This window comes from Podarcis liolepis (genome assembly GCF_965112155.1).
Source record: "Podarcis liolepis genome assembly, chromosome: 2".
NCBI lineage: Eukaryota > Metazoa > Chordata > Lepidosauria > Squamata > Lacertidae > Podarcis > Podarcis liolepis.
The window spans coordinates 82,961,405-82,988,093 of NC_139555.1; the positions used below are offsets into that span (position 1 = coordinate 82,961,405).

Sequence of the window (26,689 nt, forward strand, 5' to 3'; positions counted from 1 at the left end):
CAGAACAGCCACCCAACATGATGCATCTGTTGCTGGATTGTATGAATTCAGGCTGCAGGCGGGGCTATCAAAGCTGCCCCAAGGGTATATTTAAAAATCCTACACCTACCAGATCTGCAAGTCAGGGAGGAGATTCTAGCTTAGACTTCTCCTTGACAAGTTAGTTCAGGGAGTTTGGTTTGCTTGTTTTTCTTTTACATCTATTTGTTTATTCAAAAATATACCCATGCTTTCAGCTCTGTAAGCTGTTGATGTGGTTTGGCAGGAATTAGAGAATAAAATCAAATGAGACCTAAACATATCTAGGAAATTAAATTTAACCCTCATCCAGGAACTGGGCACCATCTTAAACCAGTGACAGGAACTCTGCATGACACCAGCACAGCCAAAGTAAGGACTGGATCCAACAGCACTCAGAGTCTGCTTGAGCTTAACATCAGAGAGCATTCAAAAAGCCAGCCCTCCACCCAGAACATCTGGAAGGCACCCGAGTGGGGAAGGCAGGTGTCATGTAGTCCTGCAACAGGTACTACAGATGACATTGCTGCTTGGCTTTTCAGCTCTGATACTGAATGAAGTCTTCGTGTACATCCAAGCTCCTACACGTGTAAGGAGCTGAGTAATTGACCTTAATGTATATGCAGTAATACATTGATTTCCAAATACTATTAACTTCTGAATTGTCAAAAGGTATTGAAGTTTAACAGAGATGCTGAAGTAAAAGAATGCAATGCTGGATAATAATCACATACTATCTATTTAAGGACAGTCTGAAAGTGAGCCCATAGATTTGACTTGGGAGCCACAGACCCAATTACAATTCTGTTTACCCATTAAGTCTAAGTTCACCTTTAAGTTCACCCACATGCAATCCAACCAGACTCTTTACACATTTAGCCCTGAAATAATGGCCCTTTGATAACTAATATATATATATTGCTTCTATTTCAGGAGTAATGCACAAATAGGTTAAATAATAATTATAATTCATTTGTCATGCTTATGTTATCCTGACAAATAGGACACTACATGGATGAACATGAAACAAAATGCTATTCTTCTTTGTTAACCAGTCACTAGCAAAAGAAAAATATTTATGTTGCAGTTTCCAAACTATGTCCAGGATTCAGATTTAAAACATGCATTTCAAATTAAGTCAGCAAAACAATACACAGGAAGGAAAAGAGTAAATCTCTTCTCCAAAGAAGATTTCCAGATATTTAGGAAAACAGAAAATATATATATATAGTCAGAAAGTGCAAACAAAGCAATCTAAGAGGTCACTGAGGATCAAAGAGATCTACTATACAGAAGGATGGGACATTTCCAGTTAATTATTTGCCAAATATCCAGTTTACTTACTTGGCTTTATCCATATAATTGGCATTGCATCAAAGAGTATTTTAGGATATTGTTCAGCTAGAAGTCCTCTGATGAAAGAAAAAAAATGAACAGTGAGAAACAAATGTACACAACACACATAATACTGGCATAGATATTAAGGAAGCTCTGAAAAAGAAAGTGTAATAGAAATAAGAGGGTAGAAAAAGTGTTGTGAAGAAAGGAAGATGGAAGTTAAAAGATGTCAGAAACCTGAACTTCCAAAAACAATTGCTCCAAAATAGTTTTCTGGGTGCTCTAATGAGTTAATGAAGCTTCTAAATTCAATTAATTGTGTGTCTTCCATTCTAGTTGTTAGAAAAAAAGGTTCCAGTTGGTGAAGCTCCAAGTAGTGTTAGATGGAAATTCAGATTAATGTCTTCATAAAGCGAGACTTTAAAGTAGTAGCAGAACCTCTGGACCGCAAACCTACTAAAGGCCCAGCAAGGGTCCCAATTAGGCCTGTAAGAACATTTCCTGTAACCATATTCTCTAGTCCCATATAGGATTTCACATGGCCCCTTTGAAGGCATCATGACTGGTGCTGACAGTGAGCCCCTTTGAAGTTGTCAATTTGAGGGCATGGTTTTAATTCAAACTGCATCTGCAACAGGACCAGCCCACCCATGAGGGAAGGTAAAGCAACTGCCTCAGGTGGCAGGATCCATAGGGGCAGCAGATCCCAATGTAGATTTTTACTCCCCTCCTTGTTCCTGATTGAGATCTTCACTCATCCCTTCTTTGCCAGTGGAAGGGTGGTGGTGCCATTTTGTGGTTTACTTCAGCTGTCAAAATGTCTTGGGCTGGCCCTAACCTACAAAAAGACATTTTTCTTCTGGAGACAGTTTTGCTAGATGCTTGGCTGCATCTGCAGATGGACAAAGGAGAGCTTGCTGTCATTGCCAATGAGCTGATCATCACCGACAGCAAGCCCTTGTGTAGCAGTTAAAATGCTGGATTACAACCTGGGACACCAGGGTTCATATCCCTATGTACCAATGATCCATACTGGGTAACCTTGGGCTAGTCATTGTCTCTCAGCCTAGCCTACTTCACAGGGAAAGAGGGGAATATGTATGCTGCCTTAAGCTCATTGGAGGAATGATGGGATATAAATCTAATAATAAAAAAACATAATATTGACATCACTCAACAGACAAGTGAGTGGCCCCACCCACCACTGGAAAAGTGGCCCATAGAGGATAGGACAGTTCTGCCATCTGGTGCTCAGGCTCAAAAAGGGCACCATCTGCCATTTTAAAAATAACTTAAAATCATGATTTGATATTGTAACATGCTGTAGGAATACTACTGTTGTTGAGAATGTTTTCAAATATTTCAAGCAGAAGTTTGTCTTCAAATCAATATAGCAAATAATACATGACTATATTTATAAAAAGTGTTTCGATGGCTAGAACAAATACATTCATATTGTTTTTCTTTTTTAAAAAAATAATATTTATTAAAAGTTTCAGAATTACAGAATAGAAGAAAAAATAGGAAACAACACTACAATACATAAAAAAGGAGAAAAAAAACAAAGTATAAAAACCAATACAACAATACAGCAAAAAGAAAAGAAAAAACACAAATCCCATATTACGTATCTTTAACTTCCATTTGCTTGTTTCATTGACCTCCTCACACCTCCCTTTTTGTATTCTAGTCTAATTAGTTATTTCAGCAAATTCTTTCCATCTTTCTCAATTTTTATTGAATAATTTATCTTAACAATTTAACCTATTAATTAACTCAACAAATCCTTTCCATCTTTCCCCATATTGTTATTCAAATTGCCTTGATTTATTTAACCTTATCTTACCGTAAAATACCTTAGAGCTTGAAACTTAATACTCAATTATACATAACTCCTTATATCATTTCTACTAAAGCCATATAGTTTCATTCCAACATTTTCCCTAATATTCATTAATTTTAGGCTAATTCCCTAAATAAAAATTTTTCTTTATAAATTTTATTCCAATCTTCATCCAACGTCTCTTCTTCCTGGTCTCGGGTCATGTCAGTCCTTACTGTCCATTCCATCTAGTCCACCAACCTGGTAATCTTATGTCCGAGGCTCTTAAGTCTCTTTCATGTCCCTTCTGCAGATCTTCTTCTTGTTGTTTATACCTGCACTTTTCCTTGTCTTTTGTTGGTCTCTTTCTTAATTTCTTTCCTTTCTCATTGAGGAGTAGGTCTCTGGGAGGTTCCAGCCCAAAATTATCTCCATCTCCCTTCATCAAACCAGCCTATTCCCCACAGTCCCACTCCCCACAGTCATCAATGTAATCCAAAAAATATTTAAGAGCATATTTCAAAGTCCCTCCGAAGTTAAGAACCTCCTCAACTCCAGACTCCCCCTGGCCCACTCCAACTTCAATCTTCAAAAACAGCGGCTTATGCTCCTGCAGGGCCTTGGATCTCTCCATTTGTATTATTTGAGGTGCAACCGCAACCTCCTCCATTATCTTCTGCACTTGCCCAATCAATACAGGTTCCTGAGTTGGTCCCTGAATGGTTTCTATATCAATATTCCCTGTTTGTCCACAGTTATTGACCACAACAGTCATCAAATCCGTTTTCTCATTCATCAAATCCATCTTCTCATGCATCTGTTCCAACAAAGCACTTGTCTTGCATAAAGCAAGCACCAAAACTTCCTCCCAGCTCATTTTTATTCAAGGTCAAAAGGACTGGTCCCACGATCTTAATCTCACAGCTGTAGAGTCCTCAAGTAGACTGCAGCAACAATTTAACAAGCTCCCTCTAGAGGAGACAATTTCTATTTGTATCCATCTTTTTAAGGCAAGTCCAACAAAGGAAAATTACTTTCATTTTTCAGATATTTTGTTTCTTTAGAATGCAAAAGGCAACATTGGAATCAGTTTATTTCTCTTCTTTAGCTATCAGTCAAAGTATTCCATTCACAGTCAGTGAACCTCTCCAACAATTTCTGTCTCTGACACCCCATTCCCAGGTTTGAGACGGTGGAGACTTATCTTTCTTCACTCCCTCTCCTGCAGGCTTAAACAAAGTCCCCCCCCCCCTTTTCTCCTGCTTCCAAGGGGGTTTTAGTGGTTATAAATGAAGGAAATTTAGACTTTTTTAACGACTTTCCAGACTTTAGCTTACAAGGTTTTTGCTTCAGTCTATATACAAAAAGCGGAAGGCGGACTTCCTGTTTTGAACCTTCCCGCTTCAGTGCCAAATTAGGATATTTCTTGATCCAATTTTCCGTTTCTACTCACGGGTACTTGTTTTAAATCAAATTGTCCACAGGAAAAAGTCAGCGCTCTCCGGCAATGGCTGTGCGGCTTCACTCCGTGAAAGTAGCAATCAGTTCGCAGCACTGCGCCGCTCACCCCACTTCACTCCAGAACCCCGAAATGGGGTTCCCCGTGAGTAGGGGAGGCACTCCTGGTGCCCTGCCGAACCCCACGTTCCCAGGCTTCCTCTGCCTGGGATTTCTAGCGGGTCCCCACCTTCGCCGCGGCGGGAAGACCCAGTTTCCACGGAGCCAGTTCCTCCAATCGGAGGAACTCCGCCATTCGCCGATGGCGCTAACCCGGAAGTCCCCATATTGTTTTTCAATCTAATTTGATAGAGGAAAGTACTGCAGACTTAAAATATTATTTCAATATTAAAAATATGTCAAGATATTAAAAGAAATTAAATATTAGCATGCATGAAGGACGTGGGAAAGCACTTTAACACATGCCAATTAACTGCACATTTACTGAATTACTAACTTCTTTCTGTCCCAGCGGGCTCCATCTAAAAACAATCCATGAATATAAACACCATCTTCTGGAGCAACTTTAGAAGTGTCCTTAGGAATAACCTAAACAAAACAGAAATGCATTTTCAAAGAATAAATAAAGTTGCAGTTCCATTTTTTTAATCCTGCTTTGTTTTTTTCAAATGGTTTGTGGTATTGATGGTGGTGTTAGAAACACTATTTTGGCACCAAACTTTCCAACACAGACAGCCAAAGCATGAGGGGCTTTTCAGCGCTCCTATGCCTTTAATTTAAAATTTCCTATTTGCAGGCCCTACCCATCTCCTGCTTCTTGTTGACAATGGCTGAAAGAGTGGCATCTTACTTGCCCCAAACAGTCTTGCAATTTGTACCTCTTTTAAAACAAATTTTGCTATACAGGCATTGACTGCATTGAGAGACAAAAGTGTGCACTAGGGCACAGGGAGGATCTGATTCAGGAACAGGCAAGCAAGTCTCTGTAGGGCCACAGGGTTATAACATGGGCTAAGATGGGCTGATGGGCTGGTTTTGGAGCAGGCAGAGGAGAAAACCAGTTCCCGCAGGGCTGTCTAGGCTGCGGATAGCAGACTGCTTCCTGGAGTGCCGGGCACGCTGAAAGCAGAGCGCCCGGCGTTTCGGGAACACATCCACGGCCTAGGCAGCTCTGCGAGAGTTCCCGCAGAGCTGTCTAGGCTGCGGATAGCAGGCTGCTTCCCGGAGCGCCGGGTGCGCTGAAAGCAGAGCGCCCGGCGCTTCGGGAACACATCCGCAGCCTAGGCAGCCCTGCGGGAACTCCTAGCAACCTGCCGCCCAGTGCACGGGGCACCCTGAAGCAGAGTGCCCCGCACGCCGGACAGACACCCACAGCGTGGGGAGCCCTGCGGGAGTTCCCGCAGGGCTCCCTACGCTGCGGATAGCAGCGCGCTGGGCTGACATCGGCCAGCCCCACAAGCTCGGGGGACAGCAGGGAGGCGCAGCGCCGCCATCCCGCTGTTCCTCGACCTGGTTTGGTTTCCCCAACCTGGTTTTGGGGGGGAAATAAAGGGGGGGAAATCCCCTTTATTCCCCCCCCCCAAAAACTAGGTGCGTCCTATGGGACGGAGCGTCCTATGGGACGAAAAATACGGTAATTATGGAAAAGCAACCTCCTATAACAGCATTAAAGGGCTCTAGTATGGAAGTAAGCTCGATTGGTTCTGAAAGTCCCCTTAACTTCAAAAGTTGTAGACCACTTGGCCTGGCAACTGCTTGAGAAATATAAGCCAAAGTCCCCTTGGGCATGTGAAATTAGTTTTCTTTGGATCTGTGTCAGCTATATTACTATATTTCTTTGGATCTGTGTCAGCTATATTACTGAACAAGTGCTTGACTTCACACAACAAAAGAGGAACAGATATAAAACCCTTTACAGCATATGAACACCAAAGATTAGTAGCAAGCTGTATCCAATTTGAAAAATGTGGCTTAAACAGCTTGTTATACCTGAAATTCATATCCAAGTAGATCAATAGGAACAGTGTATTTTCGCGCATAGTTCTGCATCGCTCCAGTTAAAAATGCTTGCGTGAAGAAGAACCCTGACAGCCAAAAGACACAGGGCTTTCCAGATTCATACCATTCCTTAGAAGAAGAACAGGAGATTAACATACTGGCTATAGATGTATCATATTTTACAAACATGTAAGTAAATTATGCTGGTAAAAAACTCCTTTACTGACAAGATTCCCAAAATACATTCCAAATGTTATGATTATTTCTTATTAAACTAATTCATCTATTAGAAATTTACAGTATTTAGTAACACAATACTTCTTGCTTTACCTGTAAGAATTTCAGCCTTTCTAGGAAATCAAGGATATAACTTCCCAGTGGTTTCAGACTTGGGTATGAACGCTTAGCCCAGTTCTCAGCAACTTTTCCAACGAGGAGACTGCCACAAAGAGCTTCCAGTTCAGAATCCATCACAACCAGTCCCTTAATGGCTTTCTTCAAGTTCACCAAAGTTGTACGTATGGTTCGTATTAAACTAAATATGCAGAAACACAAACACAGACATACAGTGGTGCCCCGCAAGACTAATGCCTCGCAAGACGGAAAACTCGCTAGACGAAAGGGTTTTCTGTTTTTGAGCTGCTTCGCAAGACGAATTTCCCTATGGGCTTGCTTCGCAAAACGAAAATGTCTTGCAAGTTTGTTTCCTTTTTCTTAACACCGTTAATACAGTTGCGACTTGACTTTGAGGAGCAACTCATAGAACGCAGTGTACATAGTAGCCTTTTTTGAGGTTTTTAAAGACTTTGGTCATTTTTGAAGCTTTTCCAAAACTTCTTTTGCAGCCGTTTGGTAAGTTAAGCTTTTAAAACTTTTTTGGGGGGTTTTGGATTTTGGGTTGGGGTGTTTGGAATTCAAGGACTTGGTGTTGGGAAGGGGTTTGCAAGAATCTGGAAGCTTGTGTTTTTTCCCCCTGCATTTTTATGATTTTCTGTGACCATTGGGCCACTCTGCTGTTTTTTTAAAAAAATTCTGGATTTGAATTTCTGTGTGATGGGTGGCTGGGGGAACAGTTGGGGAGGGGTTTGCAAGAATCTGGAAGCTTGTGGTTTTTTTCCTGCATTTTTATTATTTTCTGTGACCATTGGGCCACTCTGCTGTTTTTTAAAAAAAAATTCTGGGTTTGAATTTTGAAATGCTCTTTACAGTATGTGTGACTTTAAAGAGCACTTAATAAACTCTTGTTGTACCAAATTTGGCTTTGTTTGGACTTTTTTTGACCATAGGAATGCATTAATTGATTTTCAATGCATTCCTATGGGAAACTGTGCTTCGCAAGACAAAAAATTCACTAGACGAAAAAATTCGTGGAACGAATTAATTTCGTCTTGCGAGGCACCACTGTATCACTAAAATTACCAGTTATAAATGGCCTGCAAATGTTGTATCCACTAATTTCAAAAATGATACTACAATGTTATGATGGCTGTACTACAAAATCAACTGTTTCTAGTGTAAGATTACATGGATTAATGAAATCCATGGGAGTTTAATATATTTAAAAAAATAATGCTGTAAAATATAAGTATAGAAAATAATTCCCCTTACTTGTTAAAGCGCTCCATTTCTTGTACTAGCACAGTGTTCATACTTTCTTCATATCTCACAGGATACTTGAGAAGTGCAGCTTCAATATCATAATCACTTGGAAGCTAGAAATGTTGACATATTTGTTTCCATTTTGACAAATGTAAATAGGTAAATAGGTTTTCATTTATTAATTCTGTGATAACATAATAAATTGACATGCTCATGCTGAATGAATGATGGCCAAATTCTTATTGCCAACAATATCACCACTACCTCTTTGTGTGCTTTCTAGATAATTCTGTGCTGTCATATAATTCAGATGGGAACTGAAGGTGGCTTTTTAGGGACCACAGCGCAACTCAATAAATCATTACCAAATGAATCTTCACTAGTTCGAACTTTGCAATGAAAAAAGTATTAACAGGAATATTTAACTAGCTCAGACCTGGTAAAGCTGGCTATGTCTATACCAGTTGTTTTCCTAAGGTAATCCCCTAGGCCACAATAGTAATAGGTAGTGCAGTTTGCATCTGAACCCCAACCCATGTGTTTGAGTAGGGCTACTCTTTGGTTTTGTTCTAAGGAAATCTATTTCTTTGTGAAATAAATTAACTTTCATACAATGTCCCTTACAATGTTTGGACAGACACTGCAAAGGAAGTACCCTCTTTAGGCTTGCCACTTGTTTGTGGGTAAACTGTTGCTGTCTGAAATGGCAAGGTGATATACCCACTCATATGTAAACGGTTCTTGTGACATTTACAACTTTTTGACATATGTAGTGCAAATACACAAACAAGCAACACAGGCGAATGAGCCAGTGAGGCACAGATTAATATTGCAGTGACTAATGCTGTCATTTTACTCTTTTTAAGTCTCATTGTTGATGGGGCAATATGAACACAATGAACATGTGGTGGTTTCAGGAATCCTAACCAGGTTCCAGTGTGGGGCTGAAACCTGATGGTGACTGAAACAGAAAAGTAGCACTTTTCTGAAGTTATAGATTTGAAGGATGAAACTGATCTTGCTATGAATCTCGTACTATGTGCTTGCTTCAGTACTCCTAAAACGCATGATCAATTTCAGCATTGGTACCAATACAAAATATATCACAAAGTCTCCCCCTTCTGCAAAGAAAACTCATTGTGTAAGGAAGGGCCTGTGCTTGTAGAGCATGAAATTTCTCTAGGAAAGACTAAATACCTTGCTCAGGATGTCATCTGCAATTTCATACAAAGCAGTGTCACCACCACCTGAAGACCCTCCTTGATGGCTTCCTCCTTGTGTCAGGATCAGAGATTCAAAGAGGATTTTTGTTTGCTGGAGATCCTTTGAGATATCTACATTATCATGCAATCCAAACACTTCTGGCTGCTGACTGAAAGGGAGATTCTAGGACAAACCACATGAAGTTCATTATAGACTGGATGGCTACTAAGTATTTCAGAAAGAGTCCCTTTAAGTCAAGGATAGGGAACATCAAGACTGGGGGCTTAGTTAGGCCTGCCAGACCACCCCATTTGGCTCACTAAGTCATTGTGACCAATCCACACTCACCTGACAATCACCTGATGTCATATATCAGTTGTGGGTAGTTAAATATCGGCTGAACTGGGCCAAAAGGGGTTTCTTAGTACTGCCCATCAGCTAATAGGGATTCAGAAGCCCCTTGCAGAGTTTCAAAGACTACACACACTTGGATTCTGAACCTCCAATGATTAGCTGATTGACCAGGATTCTGAAGTTCCAAAGATCAACTGAGCATCAGGACTTCAAAAGGCCACACCAGACTCCTTGCAAGCCCCTTGCTCAGAGCCCTGCACAGCACTTTGAAGTCACAAGGATAAGGCAATTGTTGAGGCTTCAAAGTGTCACCTCACCTAACATCAGTGTGACCTTAAATTTGGCCCACAGGAGTTTGGGAGATAAAGATCTGTCCCACAAGTCTCATTCCCTACCCCTATTTTAAGTAAAGTTGGTATATGACCCAAGTACAGAGAAACAAGACAGTACCTTAATAAATTCAATGTAGTCATCATAGGTACCCCGCGGTGGGGCATAGTAACTGCCACTAGGAGAAAAGAAATACTGAGGATTTTCAACTATTTCTGGGTTGTAAAAGTCAGCAAGCATAGTTAGTAGTAGGCGTCTGTCCCAATCATCTGTCACTCGCCCTCCGTAGTTGCATTCACCCGTAAGGTAAGTTATTGCTTCAAATGGAACATGTTCATATTCATTTATAAATAACTGAAATTGGAAATAAAATAGTGGGTTTAAACAACTTTGCACTATGATATGGCTTGCTCATAATACAACAGATAAGCAAAGTTTGGGCAATATCGATGAATTTATTCAACTGAAAGCATTCTATGCATATCACATTTTATCAATATTACTGGTTATATCCAATGCTAGTTCTGCTCAGAGCAGATCCACTGAAGTGAGTGGACCCAAGTTAAACCTGTTCATTAATTTCAATTTTTAAGTAGGTCTAGCATTGGATGAAATCCTACATATAATATATAAATTTTGTAAACCACATTGAATTTAGATTTTAAAAATAATTCAATTAGTTTATTTAAATAACCATTGCTGAACATATGAATGAAGTGGCATAGGGAGCTTTTGAAATTACTGTTATAAGCATCCAGGCTATACATGACATAATACCTTACTGTGAGGGTTTGATTAGCTGCTTGTGCGTGAAAACGTGCTCCCTCAGAGTTTGTGCGACCCCACAAACCTCCGTGTGTGACGGAGCTCCTCAGACATGTCTGCTCTAGTCACTAGTAGAGTCCGACAGTGGCTGTCTGCGGAAGCGTTTCCAGCAAAGAAGTTCCTTAACGGAAACGCGTCTCCTGGACTCACGGCGTGACAGTTTCCTGCGAGGTGTGGGTCTCCCTATGGGAGACTCCGATACCTCCCCACTGTTCTCGCTGGAAGCCTCCCTGAGCCCTCCCTCCTGCTCGCATTCCCTCAGAGACCCACTCCTCCCCCTGCTGGTCCCTGCTTCAGCAGTTGAGTCTCTTTCATCCTGCCTGAGTCCCTCCACCACCTGATGCTCTGATGGCAGTTCCCTGACATCCACCTCCCCTCCAGGGCCCCCCTCACCCCCTCCCAATTCCTCCCCCCTGGGAGGTGAAGGGCTAAAACCCCGAAACGAATCTTCCTCATCTTCTGACGTCTCGAACAATTCTCTCCATCGATCGTCGTCCTGGCCAGCTGAATCCTCCTCCTCTTCAGACTCTGGGAACCCCTCCAACTCCTCTTCCTCGTCGGTGGTGGCAAAGTATTCCCTTCGGAACCTCGCTACAGGCTGAGGTTTACGTGGGAACCTCTGATGAAAAGTCTCTATTAAAACCTCGTCATTGACATCCTCTGCCCTAACCCAGGTGTTTTCCGACTCCGGTTCCCCTTCCCACATTACCAAATACTCTACTTGATCTCCCTTCCACCTGGAATCGAGGATCTCCGCTACATGGTAGCTGTGTTCCTTCTCCTCCATTGCTGGTCCCCTAGTGACCCTCCCCTCACTGTCTCCTCTATACGGTGACAGCAACGACCTGTGAAAAACTGGGTGCAGCTTCATGTGGTTCGGTAACCGGAGCCTGAAAGCCACTGGATTGACCTGCTGTATGACTTCAAACGGACCCAGCCTTTTGGGTCTTAATTTCTTACAACCTCCTTTGAATGGCAACCCTTGGGTTGACAGCCACACCTGGTCCCCCACCCTGATGCTTTCACCTTCCCTTCTGTTTTTGTCTGCCTGCCTCTTATATTCCTCCTTAGCCCTGTTTAAATTGAGTTGGAGCTGGCGATGGATCGCTTCCATTTCTTCCACGAACTGTTCTGCAGCTGGAACGCTCCAGTTCTCCCCCTTCCCCCCTGGGAAGGCTCTGGGATGGCACCCGTGATTAGCCAAAAAGGGGCTCATCCCCGTGGACACGTTCTCTGCATTGTTGTAGGCAAATTCTGCCAACGCCAACTTCTCCACCCAATCATTCTCTCTGTCATTAACATAACACCTCAAATATTGTTGGAGAACCCCATTTGCTCTTTCCGCCTGCCCGTTGGTTTCAGGATGACGGGCCGTCGAGAAATTAACCTCTACATGCAGTAAGCTCATGAGCTTCCTCCAGAACCTGGAAGTAAATTGTTTCCCTCGGTCTGAAACCACCCTCAAGGGGGCGCCATGCAACCTAAACACATTCTCTACAAACAATTTGGCGGTTTCTTCTGCTGTAACCGCATGTGAGCAGGCTATGAAGTGGGCCATTTTAGTTAACAGGTCTACTACAACCATGATGGCTGTTTTCCCTCTAGACCTTGGCAGATCAGTCATGAAATCTATTGCCACTGCTTCCCACGGTCTCTCAGGTGTGGGCAGTGGTTCTAATAAACCAGCCGGCGCCTGCCTCTCCCCCTTGGCTCTTTGGCATTGTTCACACCCTCTCACATACTCCCGCACATCTTCCCTGACCTTGGGCCACCAAAATTCCCTGGTAACCAGCCACATGGTTTTGTGTTGCCCAAAGTGCCCTGCTGTGGGGCTATCGTGCAGCTGCTTGAGTACCTTCTCCCTCAATTCCCCTTCAGGTATATATAACGCTCCCTTATAATACAATGCCCCATTTCTCTCCTCAAAACCACCGGATTTGTCTTCCTCCCCTCTGAGATCCCTGAGTTTCCCCTGGGCGTATGCATCCTGCACCGTACCCTCTACCAATTCCCTTTGCCCCACCAAAGTCGCCCCACACACCCAGCGGTCCTCTGGAATGATATGGGTTTCTTCGGGTGCTCCCTCCCCCTCCAAATATTCAGGTTTGCGTGAGAGAGCGTCCGCCCTAACATTCTCTGGGCCTGGCACATAACAAATCTCAAAGTTAAATTTGGAGAACTCTTGGGCCCATCTCAACTGCCTTTGGTTGAGCACTCGCGCCGTTCTCCAGTACTCTAGATTTTTATGGTCCGTGCACACTTGCACTTTATGTTGTGCACCAACTAGCAGATGCCTCCATCTCCGGAACGCCTCATGAATAGCAAGCAGTTCTCGGTCGTACACCGTGTAGTTCCTCTCGGATTTGTTCAGCTTCCGCGAGAAGAAGGCACACGGACGCCACTCTGACTCCTCCTTCCCCGGCTGCAGAAGAAGCACCGCCCCTATGGCTCTGTCAGATGCGTCTGTTTCAACCCTTAGCTTCTTTCGTAAATCCACATGCAGAAGTTGTTCTTCAGAGGCGAAGGCCCTTTTCAGTTCCTCAAACGCTCGCTCCGCCTCCGCCGTCCATACAAACTTCTTTTTACTGCTGAGACAGTCAGTGATGGGCGCCGTCAGATGGGCGAAGTTGCGGATGAACTTACGATAAAAGTTTCCAAACCCTAGGAACCTCTGCACATCCTTCTTGGTTTTGGGTGTTTTCCATTCCAGCACTGCCTGTACCTTGCCGGGATCCATGGCCAATCCCTTGTCTGACAGGCGGTACCCCAGGAATTCCACCTCCTTGGTATGGAACCGACACTTCTCCAGTTTGACCCACAGCCTGTTGGCTTGCAGTCTGCTCAACACTTCTCTGACGTCTCTCACATGTTGCTCCTCATTCTCAGAATACACCAACACATCATCTAGAAAGGCAACGCAATTCTTGTAGAGCAAAGGGCCCAGCACGTGGTTCATAAAAGATTGAAAACACGCGGAGCCTGCTTGTAATCCAAATGGCATAACGAGGTATTCAAACGCCCCCAAAGGGGTAAACATGGTGGTTTTCCATTCATCCCCTTTCCTTATGCGTATCAGGTTGTACGCCCCCCTTAGATCCAGCTTTGTGAAAATCTTTCCCTTCCTCACCCTGGTCAAAATATCATCAATTCTGGGCATAGGGAACGCCACCGGTTCAGTCACTGCATTCAGCCGCCTAAAATCACATACAAGTCTCGGCTTGTCCGCATTTTTTTTGTCCACAAAGAACACTGGGCTCCCCCCTGCTGCTTTGGACTCTCTGATGAAGCCTCTCTTCAGGTTCTTGTCAATGAACCCTCGCAACTCCTGCATTTCCCTGTCTGACATGGCATACAACTTGCCCACGGGAAGCTGTGCTCCTGGGAGTAAATTGATCTGACAATCAAAGGGTCTATGAGGTGGTAGTTGGTCAGCTTCCTTCTCGCTGAACACGTCGCTGAGATCTGCATACTGTGGTGGTACCTTCACCTTCCCCATTACTTCAGTCCCTGCTAGGGTGGCTTGGGCCCCTGCTGAACCCTTCTCCCCTTTGCAGTGTTCTAGGCAATGTGCTGAACCAAAGGACACCACTCTTTGATGCCAGCCAACCAGCGGATCATGTAGAGCTAGCCAGCTCATTCCCAAAATAATGGGAGCGCCTCCCAGGGTGGCCACATTAAACGCTATCAGTTCTGTGTGCCTTGCCACCCTCATTATCATTGGGACAGTCTGCAAGCGGACTCCTCCTCCCAACAACTCCCTGCCATCAATCGTGGTCACCTGCAGGGGGTTGCTTAAAGGGATGGTCTGTATCTGGTGTTCAGCAGCAAACTCCTTGCTCATAAAATTGCAGGAGCTGCCTGAGTCCAATAGCGCCTTTATTTTTAGGGGGTGCCCATTCTGCAGCTCTAGCGACACTTCAATCACTAGAGCAGGTCGAGGAGCTTCTGGCACGGGCACTTTCACTGCTCTTTGGCCTGGCTGCAGTGCCCCAATTGTGGCAACCAGGCGTTGGCTTTTACCTGCTCCGCTCCCCCTTCTTCTCCCCCCTCAACAGCTCCCACCATCCCTTGCCATTCCTTCCTCTGGGGGCAGACTCTGGCAAAGTGGCCTGGCTGTTGGCAGAGATAGCATTTCCGGGGGCCCTTTCCCTCCTTCTTAGCTCCCTCGCTGGTTTTTGAAAATGCGCGCGCGCGCGCTGTTCCGATTTCCATCGGCTCTGCCGGCGGGAAAGCTGGCTCAGGAATGTCTGGAATGCGGAACTCCTTCCAACGTTCCCCTCTCCCTTCCCGCCTCTCCAAGGCTCTTGCCTCCTGCCGCGCTCCTATGGTCAGCGCAGATTTGGTCAGCTGATCCATAGACTCCGCCCTGGGGCTCCGTGCCAGCTCGTCTTTCACCCCCGAAGAAAGACCTTCTTCAAATAGCATTTGAACGGGTGCCGCCGATAAATCCCAACTCAGTCTGTGAATCAGCATGGTAAACTCAGTCCAATATTCACGGACAGATCGACTTCCCTGCTTACAAGCCATTAGCTGTCTGCGCACCACCCCTTCCTCAATATCGCTGGAAAACATGATATCCATTGCACGAAAGAACTTCATTGTGTCCTTTAGTATGTCATTGTGCGTTGCCATTAGGGGTCGAACCCAGTCTCTAGCCCCTTTCTCAAGATGCCCAATTACAAAAGCAACTCGCGATTCCTCATCAGGGAACTCATCGAACTGCACATTAAGGGCATATTGCATCTCTGTCCTAAAAGCATGGTAGTCCTTGGGGTCCCCCCCAAATTTCTGCACCAATCCTGGTACCTTTCTGGGGAATTGCGTGGCTCTCCCCTTCTTGTCTGCATCCTGAGCCCTTCTCTCCTCCAACCTCGCCGTCTGCAGGGCCAGTTGAACCTCCAACGCTCGGTATCTATCTTCCAAGCTTGGACCAGCTCCAGCCCCTGCTCCTCCGGTTCCGGTTGGTTCGCTCATGATGCCTTCTCTTGCACAGGCAGCGTACAAAGACTGTCGGACTGCTGTGAGGGTTTGATTAGCTGCTTGTGCGTGAAAACGTGCTCCCTCAGAGTTTGTGCGACCCCACAAACCTCCGTGTGTGACGGAGCTCCTCAGACATGTCTGCTCTAGTCACTAGTAGAGTCCGACAGTGGCTGTCTGCGGAAGCGTTTCCAGCAAAGAAGTTCCTTAACGGAAACGCGTCTCCTGGACTCACGGCGTGACAGTTTCCTGCGAGGTGTGGGTCTCCCTATGGGAGACTCCGATACCTCCCCACTGTTCTCGCTGGAAGCCTCCCTGAGCCCTCCCTCCTGCTCGCATTCCCTCAGAGACCCACTCCTCCCCCTGCTGGTCCCTGCTTCAGCAGTTGAGTCTCTTTCATCCTGCCTGAGTCCCTCCACCACCTGATGCTCTGATGGCAGTTCCCTGACACTTACATTCTTATTTGCTCTAATTTACGGATGGTTTGCATGATGAAAAGGTGCATAATTCATATATGAACTCTTTGATCAAAATCTAGTATTTGAATAACTTTAACATAGCATATCTAACTGCTGATTAGCCAGTTGCTAAAGGGTTGTTTCAGCATACAGAAACCATAGTCTGCAGCTACAGATTAAGCAACATCCTATTATTTGGCAAGTGTACTTGTCAAAGACCTTGTTTTTTTAACTAACAAACAAAAAAGCAAATCTTGAACACGGTTCTAGCTAACACTGGGTCTGGTATTGCTTTTTGAGATCCCTCAGGATCTTTCATAAGGAACAGCTGTCACCTTTTTTGCACAAACCACCCCAAATTCCTTTACACAGTGGTGCTGTGTTACACAGAACTTGCCAGACATCACCAAATTGCTGTTGACAACAAGTCTTAGTACTTGTGCAAAAGGTCAGATGAACACTTGTACCATCATTGGGACCCTGATGCACAAGTGAAACCTATTTACGATTCTTTACCAAGGCCTAGATGTGCTGCAGAAGGAATAAATGTCTTTACCTGAAGCTGTCTTACACTGATACGCAAGTCTGATTCATTAAATCCATATGGAATATTCCATCCAAGAGGCCCAAATTTCTTCCTCTCCTGAACAAGAGCATGAAAGAAACAAACTCCAAAGAGCAGTTTCTCCCATCTCTTTAGGAAATAAAAACAAATGGAAATAGGACAATGTAAGCAAAGCTGAAGAAAGTATATCAATCTATATACATGTATATTACTAGATATGTTAGGATAAATATATATATACTCTAGGGTTGCCATGCATCCAAAATTTCCCGGACACAGCCGGAATTCTGCCGTTGGGAACAGTGTCGCAGCAGAAATTGCTGAAATGTCTGGGGAATTCTGGATGTATGGCAACCCATGTCAGCAGTGTCAGCAATTTCCCTTAAAAATAGCTCAAAAACTTCCTCTCCCCTTTTTTAGATAGCTCAACAACTTTTGGGTCTGGATTTTCACCTTTTGAAATACAGCAACCCTAATATACTAAATAATATAACTCATTATCCTGAATGATACTGATACATCTCAGGAGTCCCATTACAGTCAGTAAGTCCATACCTAAGTGGATATCTTTATTTTTCTCAGGCTGCATCCACTAAACATCCTTTAACCTCCAGAACGTCAATTGCCTATGCCCCCTCCGTTTCCAAGTTCCTAGAGTTCCTTTGACCCTCCCCTGAGCATAATTTCATGGGCAGAACATCCCCTTTCACTTTTGACTTTCAGTTTTTGACTCTCCTATGCAGGAGAGCTTTTAAAGCAGAAATCAACCATTGTACAATGCAACATGGCTGAAAGTTCTATTCCTTCACAGATACTCAAAAATCAAAATTAATTTTTCTTTACTGTGATTAGTATTTTGCACTATATTCAGCGATAATAAAATGGGGTGGTGGTATTATTGCTGCCCTGATCTATTTGAAAGAAGGATGAGATAGGCCTCCTCCTCCTCATTTTTTAAGTAGAAGGCAGCTGAATAGAAAGCCTACTAATTATTTGTCTAGCAGAGGGAGAATACAGTGGTGCCTCGCAAGATGAAATTAATTCGTTCCGCAAGTTTTGTCGTCTTGCGAGTTTTTCGTCTTGCAAAGCACAGTTTCCCATAGGAATGCATTGAAAATCAATCAATGCGTTCCTAAGGAGACCGTCGGAGACAGAGGGGAAGCGCCGCGCGCCTTCCCCTCTGTCCCCGGACCTGTTTTAAAGCAAGGGGCAGCGGGGAGAAGATTGCTTCTCCCCGTTGCCTCCCCCGCAATCTCCGGGGACAGAGGGGAAGGCGTGCCTTCCCCTCTGTCCCCTCTTTTGAAGCAAGGGGCGGAGGGGAGAAGATCGCTTCTCCCCGTTGCTGCCCCTTGGTTCAAAAGGGGTCCGGGGAGAGAGGGGCAGGCGCGCGCGCTTTCCCCTCTGTCCCCTCTTTTGAAGCAAGGGGCGGAGGGGAGAAGATCGCTTCTCCCCGTTGCTGCCCCTTGGTTCAAAAGGGGTCCAGGGAGAGATGGGCAGGCGCGCGCGCCTTCCCCTCTGTCCCCTCTTTTGAAGCAAGGGGCGGAGGGGAGAAGATTGCTTCTCCCCGTTGCTGCCCCTTGCTTCAAAAGGGGTCCGGGGAGAGAGGGGCAGGCGCGCGCGCCTTCCCCTCTGTCCCCTCTTTTGAAGCAAGGGGCGGAGGGGAGAAGATCGCTTCTCCCCGTTGCTGCCCCTTGCTTCAAAAGGGGTCCGGGGAGAGAGGGGCAGGCGCGCGCGCTTTCCCCTCTGTCCCCTCTTTTGAAGCAAGGGGCGGAGGGGAGAAGATCGCTTCTCCCTGTTGCTGCCCCTTGGTTCAAAAGGGGTCCGGGGAGAGAGGGGAAGACGCCAGCATTTTAAAAAACCTCGGGACAGCGGGGGACTTCTCTGCTGTCCGGGGCGATTTTAAAATGCTGGCGGGCGGCAGCGCTGCCGCCCGCCAGCATTTTAAAATCGCCCCAGACAGCGGAGAAGTCCTCCGCTGTCCCGGGGTTTTAAAAAAACCTCTCCGCCCCCCCAGGCTTCGGAGCAGCCTTCCGAAGCCTGGCGGTGGGAGGAGGTCTCTCCGCCCCCCCGCCAGGCTTCGGAGGAGGTCCGAGGACAGTGGGGAAGACGTGCTGCGCTTCCCAGCTGTCCCGGAGATTTCCCTATGGGCTTTCGTCTTGCGAAGGAAGCCCATAGGGAAATTCGTTTTGCGAAGCGTCTCCAAAACGGAAAACCCTTTCGTCTAGCGGGTTTTCCGTCTTGCGAGGCGTTCGTCTTGCGGGGCACCGCTGTATATGCTAACAGGTAGATGATAGAAAATACGTGGACAGAAGCTATTGTAAAACAAACTATGGCAAATACAGGCACCATACATCCATGCAAAATATAGGTCTATACTGTACAGTTGACTTGCAACTTGCACACATTTCACTTGTGTGATCACAGCTTCACGTGCTTGGCAACTGGCCAACTGATGTTGCACAAAATAAATGCACGCAAGCCTTAAATGCTCTTTTCCAGGGCTGGAAACAGCTTTCAGACTTGCTTATTCGACTCTGGGAAGGTCTCTTGTGGGTTTTGGGAGGCTCCCACGAGATCATGCAGGAGCCTCTCAGAGCCCCCTAAGCAAGGCCGCTCAATGTGCTGGCTTCAGAAAGAAAGGGATAGTTGCATGGGGGAAGTTCCAGCATGGTTTTGCCTATACAGTCATACCTTGGAAAGTCAAATGGAATCAGTTCCGGAAGTCTATTCGACTTCCAAAATGTTCCCAAGGCGTGGCTTCTGATTGGCTGCAGGAAGCTCCTGCACCCAATCGGAAGCTGCAGAAACTGTGTTGGACATTTGGGTTCCAAAGAACGTTCGCAAACCGGAACACTCACTTCCAGGTTTGAGGCATTTGGGAGTCAAAACGTTTAACTTGTAAGGCATTTGACTTCCAAGGTACGACTGTACAGGGTTTCAGCTTTATGTGCCATCCACTCAAATGCAACTCCCACAAAAGATGCAACCCTGCTGTACTTTGAACCTTAAAGTTAAAGGTCATACTGAAGACAACAATCTTGAGCAAGCAAAAGAACCAAGAAGTTTTGTGGATACTTAACAAGTTAACAACTTCTGAGAGAAAATTTACCTGTTCCTTTCCAGGGCACCCAGCAAAAAAGGCAGGATCAGAAAGAGGATCGGAGACGTAGGACTGAAGCAGGTTTAACCGAAGGCCTGTAGGAGGCTCGTTTGTCATCTTAACACCATTCTGTAAAATGGTTACTGGAAACTAGGAAAAACAAGTATGGCAACAGCACCGCATTAGGAGATTTCCATTTTTATTTATGATTTCTGTTCAATTATTTGGTATAGAAAGTGGTTCAAAACAAGAATGTAATATATTGCCATATAATTAATATTCCTGTTCTTTTTGTGTCCTGATATCTCAGGCACAAGGGATCTTCAGATCAAGGGACAAAATAGGACTGCCTTGTGGACACAAGGCTGCATACAGACAGTATCAGATGTGTGTGGCAGATAAAGCTGCAGCTGCAAACAAACAATTGAGAACTTTAAAGTACACCAGGGGACAGGGAAACTCTGACCCCCAGACTAAACCTGGTCTATGGGGCCTCCCAGTTTGGCCCAGGAGGCTATCATGGAGAAATCATGCCCCAAATGGGAAAGGGTGGGGCTGGGAAAGGGCGGGGCTTTAAATGGACTTCCCAAGCTTCCCCTTTCAACCTCTGATTGTTACATAACAACAGGCCTTGATAAGAGAATTTAATAAAGCAATATGTTCACCCTGTGTATCAAAGGGTGGTATTCAGTGCTAGTCCTACTCAAAGTAGACACACTGACTCAGATGGTGGTGTTAGAGAATCCTTCTCTTTAAAAAAGGAAGAGCTGAAAAACTTAGCAAAAGGCATGATCATTTACAGATTACACACCTCTTATTTAGTACAGAATATAAAACTATTTTATAAATACGCAGTTGACAAGACACTCACACAAATCGTCAAACAAGAGGAGCCAAGGTCACAGGACAAAGAGGTCACAGGACAAAGCAGATGAAGGCAGGAGATGGACTAAGTGAGGAAAGGAAGTAGCTGCAAATTCCTCAACTCTCAGGCATTTCCTGCCTTGGACGCCAGGTGAATGAAGACCCATGGGACAGTTTGACACTCATGGAAAACCTATAACATGATTTTATAGGTTGTTACATCTCTCATTAATGGATCCTTGGGAAATAAAAGTACCTTGGGTGATGGATAGCTAGTCAGCCAGAGTCTGAAAGTGCCATTGCAAGTTTCAGCACTGAACTCTTCACAGATTTTCTCTAGCATTGGCATCCAGGAGACAGCAAGGTGGCAGTTTTGTAAGCAAACCCAAGTCCCTTCCTCCATTCCTGATCTAATCATTTTTGCCGCTATTGGTCCTTGTCCCTGTCCCAGAGATATGGACTGAAACTTGTTTCCAATCATATTTTTGTCATTTGCAAATTTCAGAAGACCTGTCATGAAAGGTGTTATATTTTATTCTGTGTTAAGTGGAAAAGGCGGAGTACAAAATGCAAAACTGAAGCTATTTGTATCATTTCATTTTCACTTATCAATGCAGATGACTAACAATCAGATTTGTGTAAAAAAAAATTAAGTAATTTTTATTGATTTTAAAATATACACAGTTTCAAATTAATCTTTCAGAGACACATGATGAATAAGAGCCTTAACTGGAAGACTGATTCAAAAGAAAAATGCACCACAAAATTTAACTTACTGGCCATAGGATCTGCTCCAGGAGACAAAACAAAGATGAGTGGGATTGTAGAATTTGAATCTAAGTAGCTTTTTGTTAGGTCAAATGGTGGTGGCTCAACAAATTTCTTTCCAAGTTTGTCAGTCACAAAGGTGGTTATAGCAGGTGAAATCTGTTTTAAAAGAAATCTTCAGCATAAAATAGGATTTTGTTGCAAAAAACATAAAATCTAGCTTGTTTCATCTAGGACCACTAAATGGTAACTATTTAGGGACTTTGAAGAAACAGAAATCTAAATCTTGTAGTCGATGACTGTAATACACACATAGGTAGACTCAGCTCATAGCTTAAGAGCAATCTTCCTAAAGAAACTAATATTAAACTGATCTGAATATTTGAAATAGCCTTAAAGAAACCAATAATGCATTTATGTTTTATTTCATTTTTGAAATTACGTTCATGTATTTTACCTTGTCAGGTCTCAGGCATCGAAGAACAATCATCTTCTTTATTTCATTCAGGTTTGTATTCCATGGTTTTGGTAAGGGAACATTTTGGGGTTCTTTACTGTCATAGATTTTACGCCATTCTTTGAGTTCTTCAGCTATATGACTCCTACAGAAAGTGTAAACTAGAAATGCTTAGACTTCAGCTTTCTACTAGTAAGAGCTCTTCCAGATGTCAACCTTTTCTAGAGCTCATGGTGCTTGTGGGTGACCCACAAGGAGCGTGGGACCCTGTGGTAGCTTCAAAATTGCTCTAGGTCCTCAGGCACCCAGCACAGATTGCTGCAGTGGTGCCAGAGGTCCTATCATCATGCTTGTTGGGCAGCAGGCAGGCCAGAAGTGGGTGGTTCTACCTATGCCAAACCTCTTACATCTGTAGCCAATGAAGCTGTTGCCATGTACCAGTTGTCATGTCTTGCTTCACTGAATTTAGGTGGTCTATAGGGCAGGAGGGTTGCAATGGCAATATCACTACCGCACTAACGGTATGTACCATCTATAAGACGCCCCCATGTATAAGACGCCCTCTATTTTGGGGGACTCTGATTTAAGAAAATGGGGAGAGATTTATCCATGTATAAGATGCCCCCAAATTCTGGACATTCTTTTTTAGGAAAAAAACCTAATCTTATATACGGAAAAATACTGTATATGGGGAGGGGCCCAGAGCAGGGTGCAGAAGTCCACTACTTGGTATTTGCTGGAGAGGGGCTCTAAGGTCACCTTATACTCACCTTGACTATAGGAAAGCCGCATCCTAGCACTCATTTCCCCCCTACATTTATTGGAGAGGGCTTGTACCCCAAGGAAACAAAACTAGTAATGTTACAGCAGATTTTCTGTTTTACCGTAGTCCTTTAAAAGCAGTCATATCACTTGCACGGCAGAGTTCATCCCAGCTTTTATCTTGTATCCAAGATGGATCTGGATTCTTGTATTTGCTCTTGAGGCCAACTCCTCCAGTTAATAAGAACATAAATTCTTGGTGCTCTATTTCTTTTTTAGCCCTATTTTAAAAAACAATGTTGTTTTAAGTCTCCATCATTATCCTAGTTTGAAATGCAATTATGCGACATAATCTTTTCTTTTATAAAACACACCACAGAATAATGTTCATGTATTGATTTATAAACTTTTGCTCCTGGAGTTAAAATGACATGCTGTTCTGGGCAACTGGAGCAGCACTCATGTCCCACTTGTAACAAACTTACTACACATTTTATGACAGTCGGTGGTTCACTGGAAAGCATGCCTCCATCTGCTTTTATTCACTCCTACCTACACTTACTAATGCTCTTGTGTAGCATAGTTGGGTTGTACAGGGACTGGGGGAAGCACTCGTGCAATTTCACCAATAGGATCCAGTGGTGGAATTACAAGCTGGAACACCCCTGTCTAATTCAACAGTCAAGCACCCTCCAAGACTGAAGCAATGAAAGTGTCTATGGAAAAATGAAAGGAAACATGTGGACAGAAAAGAGGCAAAGAATTGAGAAATGAGACAATCTGACAAAATAGCTAGAGTGGCTAATCTGCACAGTCCAATTACACCCCCTACTTCATTAGCTGTGGTGCAAGCAGGATCCTCAGGCTCCATGGCTGCAATAATTTGCCAGAGCAAAAACACTGGTACTTGGAAGACAACTGCTGCTTTTCTTGTTTTTAAGATGCTCCTGCCTAAAGAAATCAATGTATTACTAGTTAATCAAAAGATTCCAGGAAACAGAGCCTCTTACATTAGAAGATTACAGCACAATAAAAATGAAAACAGCAGCTTATCCTTCTCAAACAGGGAACGGCAAACGTTGCAATACAAGTTGTATGTGAAATGGTCATTCAGATATCGCAGCCTTTTTTCCAAGATTTTAGACTTGTTGCTAAAAATAGAAAAGAAATGACATATATGTATATTTAATTTAAAATGTTGATCTAAATAAATAAATAAACTTTCAGCATCCCCCCCCCAAAAAAATTGGTTGAGGTCCAAAAAAATAGGGGTTGTCTTATACATGGGGGCGTGTTATACATGGAATAATATGGTACATGTGCTTAAAAATTGGCTTCAGTATTTCAAAACACAACAGAAATTAAAGAGCTAAAGTTAGTAACTGCTCACCTGTCATGAATAGAGTTGATGTAAAGATTTACAAACCAACTGAGAGAATACTGGTACATAGGATCAATATTAGCCAGATCAGCAATACTAAAGAACAGTACAGATGAATGCTTTGCAATGGGTCTGTAGCCTTCTCGAGATTGTGCTATTTTAATTTCAGTTTTTTCTGCAATCTAAAGAGAATATATTTATTAGTAGAAACTAATAAAATGATGTCCAAATGTAGCACATGATATGGCACTTCCCCTTGTTTTCAATAAACAACAGTGTAGAAGGCTGGCCCTAAACCTTTTTCTCATTATATTTTCATACAGCAACGGTCCGTGCAATGTCAGTATAATGTCATGGCTTGTGCAGCAAGTCCTATGATCCGACTCCCACTGTGGGATGGAGTACCATGTATCCATGCTGTCAGGACCGGTCGTTGTCCTCTTCAGATCACCACACAAACGCTTCTTGTTCTTTTATAACTTTTTATTGCGTATTAACAAAACAATCTTATAAACGGTTCTTAACTATTATTCCACAGAGTCACTTCTTTCAGATACCTTCTGAGCTCTGCTTCTCCATGACCAGCCACTCTCAAAATGGCGAAGGCACGCTTCCCTTCGCTTTCCCGCTCTTTTTTCTAACCTCCTGGCTACAGCTGGCTTGTATCTCCTCTCCTCTGAATCTGAGCTAGAACTTAACCCTTGCCTTTCCTGTGAACAGCCGATCCCTCCCTGTTGTTCCCTTCTATTAGATTCACTGCTCTCCTCCCCCCCCCTTGGGGAATGCTTTCTCCCTCTGACAAACTGGAAACTTCTAACTCTTCCCTGACACATGCAAAGCATATTGATGTGAATGAAGGACAGCTGGAATCAGGGATCAGAGGAACCAGATCCTTTACACCAGGGGAAGGAAAATGTTTTCACCCTGAGGGTCACGTTCCATTGTGGGCAAACTTTCAGGGGGCACATAACATGGAGGGTGGGATGAGATGCAAACGTGTTGAGCAATGGATGTGACTCTTGTCTTTATACAGTCACTCCAGCTATGACAAAACTAGAGGTTTTCAAACACACACACAAGCACCTATGGATGGGCAAACCTGTCAATTTCAGTTTCACTGTGTTTCTCACTTTGCCAATCTTAAGTTCAGTTCTCCACATTTCTACACCAGCTCTCAATTTTTAAAATTTATCAGCATTTTTGTGTGAATTTCTTCTAGCATAAACACTTTTGCCAAGCAAGTTTGCCTAGTATAATGTATTTCTGCATGCTATTTTGACCCCAAGACTGAGGTCTCCCACCCCTGCTTTGCATTATTTACATCAGCAGCATGAGAGCAGAAGTGACAACAGGTGAGGTTGCCTCCTTCACACTCCTCCACTGCCCTCGTTAATAGTGTTACAGGGTAAGGAGAATATGGGAACTGTAGTTTTCAAAATGACTCCTACAAGTTCTGAGTAGTAGTTCCAGTAATTCTCTGCACTCGGTCATGCTGTTAGCCAGGGCAACAGAACGACAGAAGCAGAGTGAAAAAGTTCCTCTTTTTTTAGTATCTCCTGTTCCTATGTTTGTGCAGCCACCACTAACCTTAATGGAAGGAAGGAGTGTGATTTGGGAGTGCTGGGGGCAGTGATAACGCTTAGGGATGAGGAAGGACACAGAGATGCATGAGTGGGGCTTGCCAGGTATTCTTCTCCCACTCAGATTTTGATCTAAGTTGAAGAGGCTTGGGGCTCGTGACAGAGGCAGGAGATCAAAGAACTCTGGGAGGCAGGCGCAGTCTCCACAGTTTTTTTGGATTCACCAAGCAGTATCAGTTGTTGCACTTATCTAAAAAGGCAATTTCTACAAACCTGCCTACCTCCCTACCAGCTCTACCCATGTAAACTAAAGGTAAATAAATTTATGTTCACAATACAGTAACTGCAGACCACACTAGAGATGGGTCCCATTCTGGTCATCAGCAACCTATTAAAGCTACTTTTGAGACAGGGAAACGCTCTGTAAGAGCAGCTGCTTTGTAAGCAGAGAGGTTGTCCCTTTGGTCTGATTTGGGATAAGGCAGCTTTCTATGTTCTTGGTTTTACAGGTTCCTGAGGTTCAGCTCCAAGCCTGAGCTTGGATAACTTCACAAACAGTGCACCATTCATTTAATACAACCATCACTTACGAACCCTGAAGTTGCTTACCTGCTGTTTCTTTGTAATTTCATTAGACATTAGTTTGGCAGAGTCCAAAATCGTTATGGCACTTTCATCTTCTAAAATATTCCCTTCAGAAGACTGCAATGTTTCTAAAATCTTATTTTCTATATCTTTTAGTTGTTTTTTATTGCTGGCTGACTGGAGAATAAGAGCATTCCGTTCCTCCTCTAATTCTGGTCTAAAAAAAGGATATATATCAAATATTACA

At 43.9% G+C, this 26,689-nt stretch overlaps 1 protein-coding gene across 2 annotated transcripts in view; it reads right to left on the reverse strand.

Moving 5' to 3' along the window:
- Positions 1–26,689, reverse strand: part of DNAH12 (dynein axonemal heavy chain 12) — a 110,714-nt gene that overhangs the window by 1,734 nt on the left and 82,291 nt on the right. For both annotated transcript variants that reach the window (XM_083489074.1, XM_083489073.1), the window contains 16 exons: positions 26,467–26,659; positions 24,287–24,459; positions 23,907–24,047; positions 23,019–23,177; positions 22,135–22,279; positions 21,686–21,836; positions 21,166–21,419; positions 20,055–20,195; positions 16,937–17,074; positions 10,241–10,474; positions 9,431–9,619; positions 8,243–8,346; positions 6,965–7,169; positions 6,626–6,763; positions 5,133–5,224; positions 1,363–1,430 (listed from right to left, as the gene is read on the reverse strand). In XM_083489074.1, coding sequence (XP_083345200.1) covers positions 1,363–1,430; positions 5,133–5,224; positions 6,626–6,763; positions 6,965–7,169; positions 8,243–8,346; positions 9,431–9,619; positions 10,241–10,474; positions 16,937–17,074; positions 20,055–20,195; positions 21,166–21,419; positions 21,686–21,836; positions 22,135–22,279; positions 23,019–23,177; positions 23,907–24,047; positions 24,287–24,459; positions 26,467–26,659 — 2,525 coding nt within the window. The remainder of the gene's footprint in view (positions 1–1,362; positions 1,431–5,132; positions 5,225–6,625; positions 6,764–6,964; positions 7,170–8,242; positions 8,347–9,430; positions 9,620–10,240; positions 10,475–16,936; positions 17,075–20,054; positions 20,196–21,165; positions 21,420–21,685; positions 21,837–22,134; positions 22,280–23,018; positions 23,178–23,906; positions 24,048–24,286; positions 24,460–26,466; positions 26,660–26,689) is intronic.